Genomic DNA, 15,255 nt, shown 5'->3' on the forward strand with positions numbered 1-15,255 from the left:
ACCCCGGGGATAGGGTCGGGCCACAATGGGGGATCGAAAATTTTACATAGGAACATATTGGAAAATATCTTCTTCTCAAGAACAGAAAATCATGTTAAGTCATTTTGATATGGAAGCATCCTTAGGTAGTGTAGATTCAATTTTGTTAAAATGATGACCCCAGGGGTAGGGGGGGGGCCACAATGGGGGATCAAATTTTTACAAAGGAATATATAGGAAAATGTTTTTAAAAAATCTTCTCAGGTACAACAAAGCCATTTGTTATATTGACATGGAAGCATCATAAAGTAGTTTAAAATTCAAGCCCCCCCCCCCCCGTAATCTTTCAGTAATCTTTCAATACTGTACTGATTTGTGCTTTTGCCTAGCCAATGTGCTCAGGTGAGCGATGTGGCCCTTGGGCCTCTTGTTAAATAAAGGCAAGGACCCTTTCAAAGAGAGAGAGAGAGAGAGGATGTACAAATCAGACATGATTTTAGACACATGGTCATTTGACTGCTCCTACAGTATACATGTAATGTAGGGGACCTACCTATAAAAATATATTTCTAAAGGCAGTTGTATTGTGCAGAATTATTAAATGGTCAATTAATATTAAATATGGTGAAATCATACCAATATATGGGGCAAGAGAGTGTGATTTATGTAAAGTTCACTGCTATTTTTATTGGTCTGAGGCTCAGGGTTGTTGACGGAATTCATCTACTGAAATGAAAGCAAATAATCTCATAGATATAATAATGATTTTAAAGAAAAGTACATATATAAAGAAACATTTGTGTGTCCTTTAAAATATAATGTCGCACATGGATTGATTCTTCTGTATCAAAAGAAAAAAAATGGGAAAAAAAATATTATTGACTGCTTAACCCAGCAACTCTAATTAAGCAGTTACTAAAATAATTGATGAGTAAGAAAAAAAAATAGTGAAAGTAAATTGAAATAAGGAGAAGAAACAGTGTCTAGATGGCTGATACAGTTGATCTTCGATATCTCAACAAACCAATATCTTGAATACCAGGCCTAGGGATATCATATGTCAAGCGAGTTGTTGTCTGTCCCAACCATATGTTCTTAATGTTTTTTTTTTTTTTTTACATTTAGTTATCTCACATCTTTGGTTTTAATTTGGTCCCATCGAGTTCGAGATAACAAGGTTTGACTCATCAAGTAACTCAACAGCTCACTCTGCTACATGCAAGACAATTTCCCTGATTGGATAAATCATAATGCTATACCTTGGTATCTATATTAGCTAATAACTACATGTTGACCTAATTTTTTCTCAAGATTTAATTGACCATTTGTAGTACTAATTAAGTCCTGTACCATTTCAATTGGAATTTTAGATTCAAAAAGTGGAAAAATGGAGAAATATTGACATCTTGTGCAAGTTGTATTCTACTGCAAAGTAAGACTTCTAAAAGATAGATTGTAAGTTTATCATTTATATTTTTAATATTCACATCTCAGTTTATAAATTAACCAATCTCAAAAATAAGATTTCTGATGAATTAAACAGTGCTTGTCAGGGGAATTTATCTTGATTTTTTGGGTGATTTTAAAAGGATCGGAACAAGATTTGTTTGGGACTGGGTCATAGCTGCATGGCTTCTACTGGACCTACTTGCATCAGATATATACACATTTTTACATAGCAATAGATACATGCCATTTAACTTTGTAATACAATGAAATCAATGGTGTTTAATAGATAGGTCAGTCATTAGGTGTGTTGGGTTTCATGTTTTCTTTTGGATAATATGTACAAAGATTGCTGTTAAGGTTTGGTCAGTTAAAAAAATGTAATATACAAGGGATATCTTAAAGTGATTAATACATAGAATTTTTGGAATTAAAAAATATGATTCTCATCTTCATTATCTCAAACCTTCAAAAGTTTTAGAAATCAAGCAACACCTATACTTTTTAACTGCTTTCAGTCATTCCTTAATTTCTTTGCAGTAGTATACTTATTATTTTGTGATATTTAGGGCCTTGCATAAAATGCGGGAGCCCAATAAGAATCACATTGTCCATCCATCTGTCCATCAACACTTTGTTTTGACAGGATAAGTCCAACAATTTTTAGATTTTGTACAGAAGTTAATTCTTTACAATGAAAGGAGTACCTATATCATACAGATTACTTGTAAACATTGGTAATTGGGAGTGATCAAATTGTTGATACCAGATTTAATTTTATTTAATTTTTTTAATAATATAAATTGTTTGAAAGTTAGTATTAATAAAATATTATCAGCTGGAGATGTAAATGGAAGGATCATTAGTAGGTTATACATGTATTAACATCTCAACTGACAGACCCAGAAATTAATCTTTTTCTTACAAATTGTTTTGTTTTTCCTCCTTGATTGCTTCTGCTGTAAATTTCAATGTGATTTTTAAGTAAACCTAACTTTTAACCACTCTCAAACTTATTAATGCTGTTGTCAGTGCATAACAAACAAGTGTAGGTTCTGGAATCAATGGGAGGTGATAGTGAAGTCTTTTATCTGCCTTTTTTAAATTTTTAATTTTATTTCCTTATAATATTTAAAAACAAAGATATATTAGTATGTGTTTACAATTTAATAACAGATAATAGGGATCAAAATCTTAAATCTTAAGTTGTGGATCCAAAGAAAGAGGAACTCTATCTAATCACAAATACATTGATTTAATTTCAAGAAAAAAAATCAAATATAGATCCAGAGAATTTTGTCGTGGATCCAAGGGTCTTATCTTTTGAGAGGGCGATCCAAGGGGAGTGGGAAATATTTTATGAATTAAAAAGTTTGATATATTAAAAGTATTTTTATATTTAAGAGTAAATGATTTTGATATGTGAACCAGGTTTCAAGAATATGAATAATTGATAACATAGGCATGTCTAATGTTCACGGCTGTGGATCGAAAGGGAGAGGGACGTAGCTGATATAGTATAAAGTTTTGATTTAAACATAATAATGGTATTTAAAGTTCCAAGTTACATAACTTTAAGCTAAACATGAGTGAGTTATATAGCTCCAAAGAAATAAGTGGTGGATCCTAGGATCCATGTTTTTGAATGGGGGATCCAAGGGGAGTGGGAAATAATTGATCAATTAAAAAGAATGAGATATTCATGTAAGAAAATTTGAAATATAGCAGTGTAACTCTTCTATATGGAAGATAAGAAAATTTATCATTTATATGAATGAGTCTTAGGTAGCTAAACACAGTTTCGTATAAAATCCAGGGGGGTTTCCTCAGAGAAAAGCATGATGGGTAGGGATTTCCCTGCTAATTTTATGCAGTGTACATGAAAATTGCAGCTTTTTTATTTTTATTTGCATAAAGTAGAGTCTTATCTTAAGATTAAATGAAAAAAGTATACAAATATTTTTTGAGAATTATTTTTTGTGTGACTTTTTAATAGTGGGAGATAACTCTAAAATCACCCATTTTTCACATGTGCAGAATTGCATGATTTGAGTAGCAGGTAAAGTAGCTCTTTAAAAAGCTGGAAAATGTACCCTAAAAGTACAACAAAAAGAAACCTAAGGACTTGCTCTGTTAAATGCACAGCACTTATATTTTCTGATTTCTGCGCTGTTTGTGATCAAGGGAGCTAAAAATGCATAGGTGTACTACAATTAGACGCATAAACTTCCCTATTTCCCTCATGTTTCATGTGTCAAATACACCTTATTAGTAAGTGATAAATGCAATATATTTATATATTTATAAAATTCACAATTTTATCTTTCTACTGATATATAGATGTCTATGTAGCAAGTCTTCATATTATTTCTTTATGGGGGTCACTTTTGCATGTCCCTCATTTAGTAACGTCATGATAACGTCATACATAAAACTGTGTTTTGCACCCTTAAGGAGTGACACTAAATGACATTTTCCTTCATTTATCTATCTGTAGGTCAGAGAATATTGCTATCTTAGCTTTACTTAATGTATGAAACCATGCATGAAAGCTTCATGTTGACATTTAATCTTATTTAATGCATAAGGTACATGTTTTTAGCTTTGTTACATGTTATATTATGACGAGTCGGATTGTGATGTATTATTTTACATTATGATGAATTTGCATTGTGACATCAAAGTGTGACGTCATGTCAAAAAGGAAGCTTCATGAGGTCGTGACCTTGAATATAATTGATCATAATCAAGGGATATATGCATTTATATCACATTGCATAATGAATATTTTGCTATGTTGATACAGTCTGGTCTTCTAAGGCAATCTCTCAATTTAAGACTGTGACGTACCCCCCCCCCCTTTTTTTTGGTTCATACTGCAACCAGAAATTTGTGTAAAATATAAAAATTTGTATTTTTCGGATGCTTTTTAATTTATATTTTAACATGTCATTCATATTCAAATACTCATCTTCCTCGGTCATGTTCATCGTATAAAATAAAGTAAAATTTGTAAGCTGCTAGTCACAGTTTTGAAATTTATCTCCAAAGTCCTGCTTAAGAAGTCGACCAATGTCAAAGACATGTAATACTAAATTGACAATTTCTTGGCTATTTCTGGACCGAATTTAACTTTGTATACACCAAACTGTTTGGAATTTTGTCCTCCTTGCATCTAGACACCAGAAAGTGAAATACAGAATTTTTTTATTTCCTTTAAGGTAGCTAAACACAGTTTCGTATAAAATCCAGGGGGGTTTCCTCAGAGAAAAGCATGATGGGTAGGGATTTCCCTGCTATTTTTATGCAGTGTACATGAAAATTGCAGCTTTTTTATTTTTATTTGCATAAAGTAGAGTCTTATCTTAAGATTAAATGAAAAAAGTATACAAATATTTTTTGAGAATTATTTTTTGTGTGACTTTTTAATAGTGGGAGATAACTCTAAAATCACCCATTTTTCACATGTGCAGAATTGCATGATTTGAGTAGCAGGTAAAGTAGCTCTTTAAAAAGCTGGAAAATGTACCCTAAAAGTACAACAAAAAGAAACCTAAGGACTTGCTCTGTTAAATGCACAGCACTTATATTTTCTGATTTCTGCGCTGTTTGTGATCAAGGGAGCTAAAAATGCATAGGTGTACTACAATTAGACGCATAAACTTCCCTATTTCCCTCATGTTTCATGTGTCAAATACACCTTATTAGTAAGTGATAAATGCAATATATTTATATATTTATAAAATTCACAATTTTATCTTTCTACTGATATATAGATGTCTATGTAGCAAGTCTTCATATTATTTCTTTATGGGGGTCACTTTTGCATGTCCCTCATTTAGTAACGTCATGATAACGTCATACATAAAACTGTGTTTTGCACCCTTAAGGAGTGACACTAAATGACATTTTCCTTCATTTATCTATCTGTAGGTCAGAGAATATTGCTATCTTAGCTTTACTTAATGTATGAAACCATGCATGAAAGCTTCATGTTGACATTTAATCTTATTTAATGCATAAGGTACATGTTTTTAGCTTTGTTACATGTTATATTATGACGAGTCGGATTGTGATGTATTATTTTACATTATGATGAATTTGCATTGTGACATCAAAGTGTGACGTCATGTCAAAAAGGAAGCTTCATGAGGTCGTGACCTTGAATATAATTGATCATAATCAAGGGATATATGCATTTATATCACATTGCATAATGAATATTTTGCTATGTTGATACAGTCTGGTCTTCTAAGGCAATCTCTCAATTTAAGACTGTGACGTACCCCCCCCCCTTTTTTTTGGTTCATACTGCAACCAGAAATTTGTGTAAAATATAAAAATTTGTATTTTTCGGATGCTTTTTAATTTATATTTTAACATGTCATTCATATTCAAATACTCATCTTCCTCGGTCATGTTCATCGTATAAAATAAAGTAAAATTTGTAAGCTGCTAGTCACAGTTTTGAAATTTATCTCCAAAGTCCTGCTTAAGAAGTCGACCAATGTCAAAGACATGTAATACTAAATTGACAATTTCTTGGCTATTTCTGGACCGAATTTAACTTTGTATACACCAAACTGTTTGGAATTTTGTCCTCCTTGCATCTAGACACCAGAAAGTGAAATACAGAATTTTTTTATTTCCTTTAAGGTAGCTAAACACAGTTTCGTATAAAATCCAGGGGGGTTTCCTCAGAGAAAAGCATGATGGGTAGGGATTTCCCTGCTATTTTTATGCAGTGTACATGAAAATTGCAGCTTTTTTATTTTTATTTGCATAAAGTAGAGTCTTATCTTAAGATTAAATGAAAAAAGTATACAAATATTTTTTGAGAATTATTTTTTGTGTGACTTTTTAATAGTGGGAGATAACTCTAAAATCACCCATTTTTCACATGTGCAGAATTGCATGATTTGAGTAGCAGGTAAAGTAGCTCTTTAAAAAGCTGGAAAATGTACCCTAAAAGTACAACAAAAAGAAACCTAAGGACTTGCTCTGTTAAATGCACAGCACTTATATTTTCTGATTTCTGCGCTGTTTGTGATCAAGGGAGCTAAAAATGCATAGGTGTACTACAATTAGACGCATAAACTTCCCTATTTCCCTCATGTTTCATGTGTCAAATACACCTTATTAGTAAGTGATAAATGCAATATATTTATATATTTATAAAATTCACAATTTTATCTTTCTACTGATATATAGATGTCTATGTAGCAAGTCTTCATATTATTTCTTTATGGGGGTCACTTTTGCATGTCCCTCATTTAGTAACGTCATGATAACGTCATACATAAAACTGTGTTTTGCACCCTTAAGGAGTGACACTAAATGACATTTTCCTTCATTTATCTATCTGTAGGTCAGAGAATATTGCTATCTTAGCTTTACTTAATGTATGAAACCATGCATGAAAGCTTCATGTTGACATTTAATCTTATTTAATGCATAAGGTACATGTTTTTAGCTTTGTTACATGTTATATTATGACGAGTCGGATTGTGATGTATTATTTTACATTATGATGAATTTGCATTGTGACATCAAAGTGTGACGTCATGTCAAAAAGGAAGCTTCATGAGGTCGTGACCTTGAATATAATTGATCATAATCAAGGGATATATGCATTTATATCACATTGCATAATGAATATTTTGCTATGTTGATACAGTCTGGTCTTCTAAGGCAATCTCTCAATTTAAGACTGTGACGTACCCCCCCCCCCTTTTTTTTGGTTCATACTGCAACCAGAAATTTGTGTAAAATATAAAAATTTGTATTTTTCGGATGCTTTTTAATTTATATTTTAACATGTCATTCATATTCAAATACTCATCTTCCTCGGTCATGTTCATCGTATAAAATAAAGTAAAATTTGTAAGCTGCTAGTCACAGTTTTGAAATTTATCTCCAAAGTCCTGCTTAAGAAGTCGACCAATGTCAAAGACATGTAATACTAAATTGACAATTTCTTGGCTATTTCTGGACCGAATTTAACTTTGTATACACCAAACTGTTTGGAATTTTGTCCTCCTTGCATCTAGACACCAGAAAGTGAAATACAGAATTTTTTTATTTCCTTTAAGGTAGCTAAACACAGTTTCGTATAAAATCCAGGGGGGTTTCCTCAGAGAAAAGCATGATGGGTAGGGATTTCCCTGCTATTTTTATGCAGTGTACATGAAAATTGCAGCTTTTTTATTTTTATTTGCATAAAGTAGAGTCTTATCTTAAGATTAAATGAAAAAAGTATACAAATATTTTTTGAGAATTATTTTTTGTGTGACTTTTTAATAGTGGGAGATAACTCTAAAATCACCCATTTTTCACATGTGCAGAATTGCATGATTTGAGTAGCAGGTAAAGTAGCTCTTTAAAAAGCTGGAAAATGTACCCTAAAAGTACAACAAAAAGAAACCTAAGGACTTGCTCTGTTAAATGCACAGCACTTATATTTTCTGATTTCTGCGCTGTTTGTGATCAAGGGAGCTAAAAATGCATAGGTGTACTACAATTAGACGCATAAACTTCCCTATTTCCCTCATGTTTCATGTGTCAAATACACCTTATTAGTAAGTGATAAATGCAATATATTTATATATTTATAAAATTCACAATTTTATCTTTCTACTGATATATAGATGTCTATGTAGCAAGTCTTCATATTATTTCTTTATGGGGGTCACTTTTGCATGTCCCTCATTTAGTAACGTCATGATAACGTCATACATAAAACTGTGTTTTGCACCCTTAAGGAGTGACACTAAATGACATTTTCCTTCATTTATCTATCTGTAGGTCAGAGAATATTGCTATCTTAGCTTTACTTAATGTATGAAACCATGCATGAAAGCTTCATGTTGACATTTAATCTTATTTAATGCATAAGGTACATGTTTTTAGCTTTGTTACATGTTATATTATGACGAGTCGGATTGTGATGTATTATTTTACATTATGATGAATTTGCATTGTGACATCAAAGTGTGACGTCATGTCAAAAAGGAAGCTTCATGAGGTCGTGACCTTGAATATAATTGATCATAATCAAGGGATATATGCATTTATATCACATTGCATAATGAATATTTTGCTATGTTGATACAGTCTGGTCTTCTAAGGCAATCTCTCAATTTAAGACTGTGACGTACCCCCCCCCCCTTTTTTTTGGTTCATACTGCAACCAGAAATTTGTGTAAAATATAAAAATTTGTATTTTTCGGATGCTTTTTAATTTATATTTTAACATGTCATTCATATTCAAATACTCATCTTCCTCGGTCATGTTCATCGTATAAAATAAAGTAAAATTTGTAAGCTGCTAGTCACAGTTTTGAAATTTATCTCCAAAGTCCTGCTTAAGAAGTCGACCAATGTCAAAGACATGTAATACTAAATTGACAATTTCTTGGCTATTTCTGGACCGAATTTAACTTTGTATACACCAAACTGTTTGGAATTTTGTCCTCCTTGCATCTAGACACCAGAAAGTGAAATACAGAATTTTTTTATTTCCTTTAAGGAGTGACACTAAATGACATTTTCCTTCATTTATCTATCTGTAGGTCAGAGAATATTGCTATCTTAGCTTTACTTAATGTATGAAACCATGCATGAAAGCTTCATGTTGACATTTAATCTTATTTAATGCATAAGGTACATGTTTTTAGCTTTGTTACATGTTATATTATGACGAGTCGGATTGTGATGTATTATTTTACATTATGATGAATTTGCATTGTGACATCAAAGTGTGACGTCATGTCAAAAAGGAAGCTTCATGAGGTCGTGACCTTGAATATAATTGATCATAATCAAGGGATATATGCATTTATATCACATTGCATAATGAATATTTTGCTATGTTGATACAGTCTGGTCTTCTAAGGCAATCTCTCAATTTAAGACTGTGACGTACCCCCCCCCTTTTTTTTGGTTCATACTGCAACCAGAAATTTGTGTAAAATATAAAAATTTGTATTTTTCGGATGCTTTTTAATTTATATTTTAACATGTCATTCATATTCAAATACTCATCTTCCTCGGTCATGTTCATCGTATAAAATAAAGTAAAATTTGTAAGCTGCTAGTCACAGTTTTGAAATTTATCTCCAAAGTCCTGCTTAAGAAGTCGACCAATGTCAAAGACATGTAATACTAAATTGACAATTTCTTGGCTATTTCTGGACCGAATTTAACTTTGTATACACCAAACTGTTTGGAATTTTGTCCTCCTTGCATCTAGACACCAGAAAGTGAAATACAGAATTTTTTTATTTCCTTTAAGGTAGCTAAACACAGTTTCGTATAAAATCCAGGGGGGTTTCCTCAGAGAAAAGCATGATGGGTAGGGATTTCCCTGCTATTTTTATGCAGTGTACATGAAAATTGCAGCTTTTTTTATTTTTATTTGCATAAAGTAGAGTCTTATCTTAAGATTAAATGAAAAAAGTATACAAATATTTTTTGAGAATTATTTTTTGTGTGACTTTTTAATAGTGGGAGATAACTCTAAAATCACCCATTTTTCACATGTGCAGAATTGCATGATTTGAGTAGCAGGTAAAGTAGCTCTTTAAAAAGCTGGAAAATGTACCCTAAAAGTACAACAAAAAGAAACCTAAGGACTTGCTCTGTTAAATGCACAGCACTTATATTTTCTGATTTCTGCGCTGTTTGTGATCAAGGGAGCTAAAAATGCATAGGTGTACTACAATTAGACGCATAAACTTCCCTATTTCCCTCATGTTTCATGTGTCAAATACACCTTATTAGTAAGTGATAAATGCAATATATTTATATATTTATAAAATTCACAATTTTATCTTTCTACTGATATATAGATGTCTATGTAGCAAGTCTTCATATTATTTCTTTATGGGGGTCACTTTTGCATGTCCCTCATTTAGTAACGTCATGATAACGTCATACATAAAACTGTGTTTTGCACCCTTAAGGAGTGACACTAAATGACATTTTCCTTCATTTATCTATCTGTAGGTCAGAGAATATTGCTATCTTAGCTTTACTTAATGTATGAAACCATGCATGAAAGCTTCATGTTGACATTTAATCTTATTTAATGCATAAGGTACATGTTTTTAGCTTTGTTACATGTTATATTATGACGAGTCGGATTGTGATGTATTATTTTACATTATGATGAATTTGCATTGTGACATCAAAGTGTGACGTCATGTCAAAAAGGAAGCTTCATGAGGTCGTGACCTTGAATATAATTGATCATAATCAAGGGATATATGCATTTATATCACATTGCATAATGAATATTTTGCTATGTTGATACAGTCTGGTCTTCTAAGGCAATCTCTCAATTTAAGACTGTGACGTACCCCCCCCCCCTTTTTTTTGGTTCATACTGCAACCAGAAATTTGTGTAAAATATAAAAATTTGTATTTTTCGGATGCTTTTTAATTTATATTTTAACATGTCATTCATATTCAAATACTCATCTTCCTCGGTCATGTTCATCGTATAAAATAAAGTAAAATTTGTAAGCTGCTAGTCACAGTTTTGAAATTTATCTCCAAAGTCCTGCTTAAGAAGTCGACCAATGTCAAAGACATGTAATACTAAATTGACAATTTCTTGGCTATTTCTGGACCGAATTTAACTTTGTATACACCAAACTGTTTGGAATTTTGTCCTCCTTGCATCTAGACACCAGAAAGTGAAATACAGAATTTTTTTATTTCCTTTAAGGTAGCTAAACACAGTTTCGTATAAAATCCAGGGGGGTTTCCTCAGAGAAAAGCATGATGGGTAGGGATTTCCCTGCTATTTTTATGCAGTGTACATGAAAATTGCAGCTTTTTTATTTTTATTTGCATAAAGTAGAGTCTTATCTTAAGATTAAATGAAAAAAGTATACAAATATTTTTTGAGAATTATTTTTTGTGTGACTTTTTAATAGTGGGAGATAACTCTAAAATCACCCATTTTTCACATGTGCAGAATTGCATGATTTGAGTAGCAGGTAAAGTAGCTCTTTAAAAAGCTGGAAAATGTACCCTAAAAGTACAACAAAAAGAAACCTAAGGACTTGCTCTGTTAAATGCACAGCACTTATATTTTCTGATTTCTGCGCTGTTTGTGATCAAGGGAGCTAAAAATGCATAGGTGTACTACAATTAGACGCATAAACTTCCCTATTTCCCTCATGTTTCATGTGTCAAATACACCTTATTAGTAAGTGATAAATGCAATATATTTATATATTTATAAAATTCACAATTTTATCTTTCTACTGATATATAGATGTCTATGTAGCAAGTCTTCATATTATTTCTTTATGGGGGTCACTTTTGCATGTCCCTCATTTAGTAACGTCATGATAACGTCATACATAAAACTGTGTTTTGCACCCTTAAGGAGTGACACTAAATGACATTTTCCTTCATTTATCTATCTGTAGGTCAGAGAATATTGCTATCTTAGCTTTACTTAATGTATGAAACCATGCATGAAAGCTTCATGTTGACATTTAATCTTATTTAATGCATAAGGTACATGTTTTTAGCTTTGTTACATGTTATATTATGACGAGTCGGATTGTGATGTATTATTTTACATTATGATGAATTTGCATTGTGACATCAAAGTGTGACGTCATGTCAAAAAGGAAGCTTCATGAGGTCGTGACCTTGAATATAATTGATCATAATCAAGGGATATATGCATTTATATCACATTGCATAATGAATATTTTGCTATGTTGATACAGTCTGGTCTTCTAAGGCAATCTCTCAATTTAAGACTGTGACGTACCCCCCCCCCCCTTTTTTTTGGTTCATACTGCAACCAGAAATTTGTGTAAAATATAAAAATTTGTATTTTTCGGATGCTTTTTAATTTATATTTTAACATGTCATTCATATTCAAATACTCATCTTCCTCGGTCATGTTCATCGTATAAAATAAAGTAAAATTTGTAAGCTGCTAGTCACAGTTTTGAAATTTATCTCCAAAGTCCTGCTTAAGAAGTCGACCAATGTCAAAGACATGTAATACTAAATTGACAATTTCTTGGCTATTTCTGGACCGAATTTAACTTTGTATACACCAAACTGTTTGGAATTTTGTCCTCCTTGCATCTAGACACCAGAAAGTGAAATACAGAATTTTTTTATTTCCTTTAAGGTAGCTAAACACAGTTTCGTATAAAATCCAGGGGGGTTTCCTCAGAGAAAAGCATGATGGGTAGGGATTTCCCTGCTATTTTTATGCAGTGTACATGAAAATTGCAGCTTTTTTATTTTTATTTGCATAAAGTAGAGTCTTATCTTAAGATTAAATGAAAAAAGTATACAAATATTTTTTGAGAATTATTTTTTGTGTGACTTTTTAATAGTGGGAGATAACTCTAAAATCACCCATTTTTCACATGTGCAGAATTGCATGATTTGAGTAGCAGGTAAAGTAGCTCTTTAAAAAGCTGGAAAATGTACCCTAAAAGTACAACAAAAAGAAACCTAAGGACTTGCTCTGTTAAATGCACAGCACTTATATTTTCTGATTTCTGCGCTGTTTGTGATCAAGGGAGCTAAAAATGCATAGGTGTACTACAATTAGACGCATAAACTTCCCTATTTCCCTCATGTTTCATGTGTCAAATACACCTTATTAGTAAGTGATAAATGCAATATATTTATATATTTATAAAATTCACAATTTTATCTTTCTACTGATATATAGATGTCTATGTAGCAAGTCTTCATATTATTTCTTTATGGGGGTCACTTTTGCATGTCCCTCATTTAGTAACGTCATGATAACGTCATACATAAAACTGTGTTTTGCACCCTTATATGTAGGTTTGATTCATATATAGATTCAAAGAATTTAGTGGTAGATCCAAGGGTCTATTCTTTTGAGTGGGGGAACCAAGGGGAGTGGTTCATAATTTATGAATTAATTAATAAACCGTTGTATTTGTATTTCCTTATATTTATAAACAAATATATTATATGTGTTCACAATTTAATAACAGATAGTTGTGGATCCAAAGGAAGAGGACCTTTATCTAATCACATATACATGTATATTGATTTAATTTCAAGAAAATAATATTCAAGGTCCAGAGAATTTTGTGGTGGATCCAGGGGTCGAATCTTTTGAGAGGGGGATCCAAGGGAGTGGGAAATATTTTATGAATTAAAAAATTTGAGATATTAAAAGTATTTTTATTTAAGAGTAAATGATTTTAATATGTTAACCAGGTCTCAAGAATATAAACGTCTTAAGTTCAGGATGTGGATTGAAAGGGAGAGGAATGTAGCTTTATCTGATAATATAAATTAAATTTTGATTTCAACAAAATGATATTTAAATACTTAACTTTAAGCTTAACATGAATGAGTTATATAGCTCCAAAGAATTAAGTTACGGATCCAAGGTTGATGGATCCAGTTTATTTGGAGATCCAAGGGGAAATTTGAAGAAAAAGAGATATGAAATAAATATTGAAATATACATATGTAAATAGCAATGTTACTCTTCTGTATGGGAGATAAGAAATTTATTCTTTATATGAATAAGTCATATATAAATATATCTATGTAACATGAATCATACACAGATTCAAAGAATTTATTGGTGGATCCAAGGGTATATTCTTATGAGTGGGGGATCCAAGGGCAGTGGGACATGATTTATGAATTAATTAATAAACAGTATTTGTTATTACTAAGAATCAATAATTTTGTTATACTAACCAGGTTTCAAAAAAATTGAAAAAAATTGAGAACAGTCATGTCTGAAATTAGTATATTATCTTGGGAAATAAGTTTGAGAATAAGATAAAACAATAATTAATGTCTCCTTCATTCCAATTATCATGAAATCAAAGATACATAATGAAGATTACATGGGGTTTTATTTACCCTATGCAACAAAAATGTGGGGGGAAAAACCCACATGTAATTTTTAGTCATATATGGGTTTAAAAACCCCACGAAAGGTTATATTTCTCCCATTGGGAAAATTTTAAACCCCATGGGGTTTTTGTGGGGGTTTTCATGGGGTAATTTTAAGTACATGCATGTTTCCCCAAGGGATTTTTATCTTTGCCACTTTAAAATATCTCAAAAACTAGTGAAAATCTATGATTTTTTTAATTTCAGAAATCAATTTAAATATAAAAACCCCACCATTTAAAAAATTCCTAAGATGATAGCTTTAAAGGAAAAGGGTGCGCAAGTTCGGAAAAATGTCCATTCCGAAGTTGTCCGTCCCACTGTATTATATATATATATATATATATATATATATATATATATATATATATATATATATATATATATATATATATATATATATATATATATATATTATAATAGATAGAGAGTAGAGAGAGAGAGAGAGTTTTCATTCATGTCAATACTTATTTTAATTGCAGGCGGCTGAAAAGGCATTGAAAGCTCTTTGGTATGAAACAGGTGGAATCGAAAGAGTTCATAGCTCACACAATCTCAAAGAACTGCTGCCTTCAATTGCTGATATATCATTACGCGACCTTATCAATCAGCTTGAAGGTGTAACAGGGAATTATTTCGGCATGCGTTATCCCGATGCTGTTTCAAGGAGCTGCATTCCATCCGAACTTTACACGGAAAGCGATGCGACAACGGCAAAAGAACTTACAAATGAAATTCTACAAATTGTGAAGAACAGACTATCCAGACATTGATTTCTGTAAGTTATTAACGATAATGATATTAACCATGCTGTTCTTAAAATTTTTAAAAAGTTTGATTATTTTTTCTGATCAATTTTCTTTCAGAAAAAAAAAATGCACCCCAAAA

General features: G+C 31.6%; 1 protein-coding gene across 1 annotated transcript in view; it reads left to right on the forward strand.

Moving 5' to 3' along the window:
• LOC133191906 (sacsin-like) overlaps positions 1–15,150 on the forward strand; it is a 78,482-nt gene extending 63,332 nt beyond the window's left edge. The window contains exon 7 of the mRNA XM_061327656.1: positions 14,850–15,150. Coding sequence (XP_061183640.1) covers positions 14,850–15,140 — 291 coding nt within the window. The 3' untranslated portion in view covers positions 15,141–15,150. The remainder of the gene's footprint in view (positions 1–14,849) is intronic.
• The last annotated feature ends 105 nt before the right edge of the window (positions 15,151–15,255 follow it).

The sequence above is a fragment of the Saccostrea echinata genome, unplaced genomic scaffold (genome assembly GCF_033153115.1).
Source record: "Saccostrea echinata isolate AGI-Se365-2 ecotype Australia unplaced genomic scaffold, CSIRO_AGI_Sech_v1 ptg000025l, whole genome shotgun sequence".
NCBI lineage: Eukaryota > Metazoa > Mollusca > Bivalvia > Ostreida > Ostreidae > Saccostrea > Saccostrea echinata.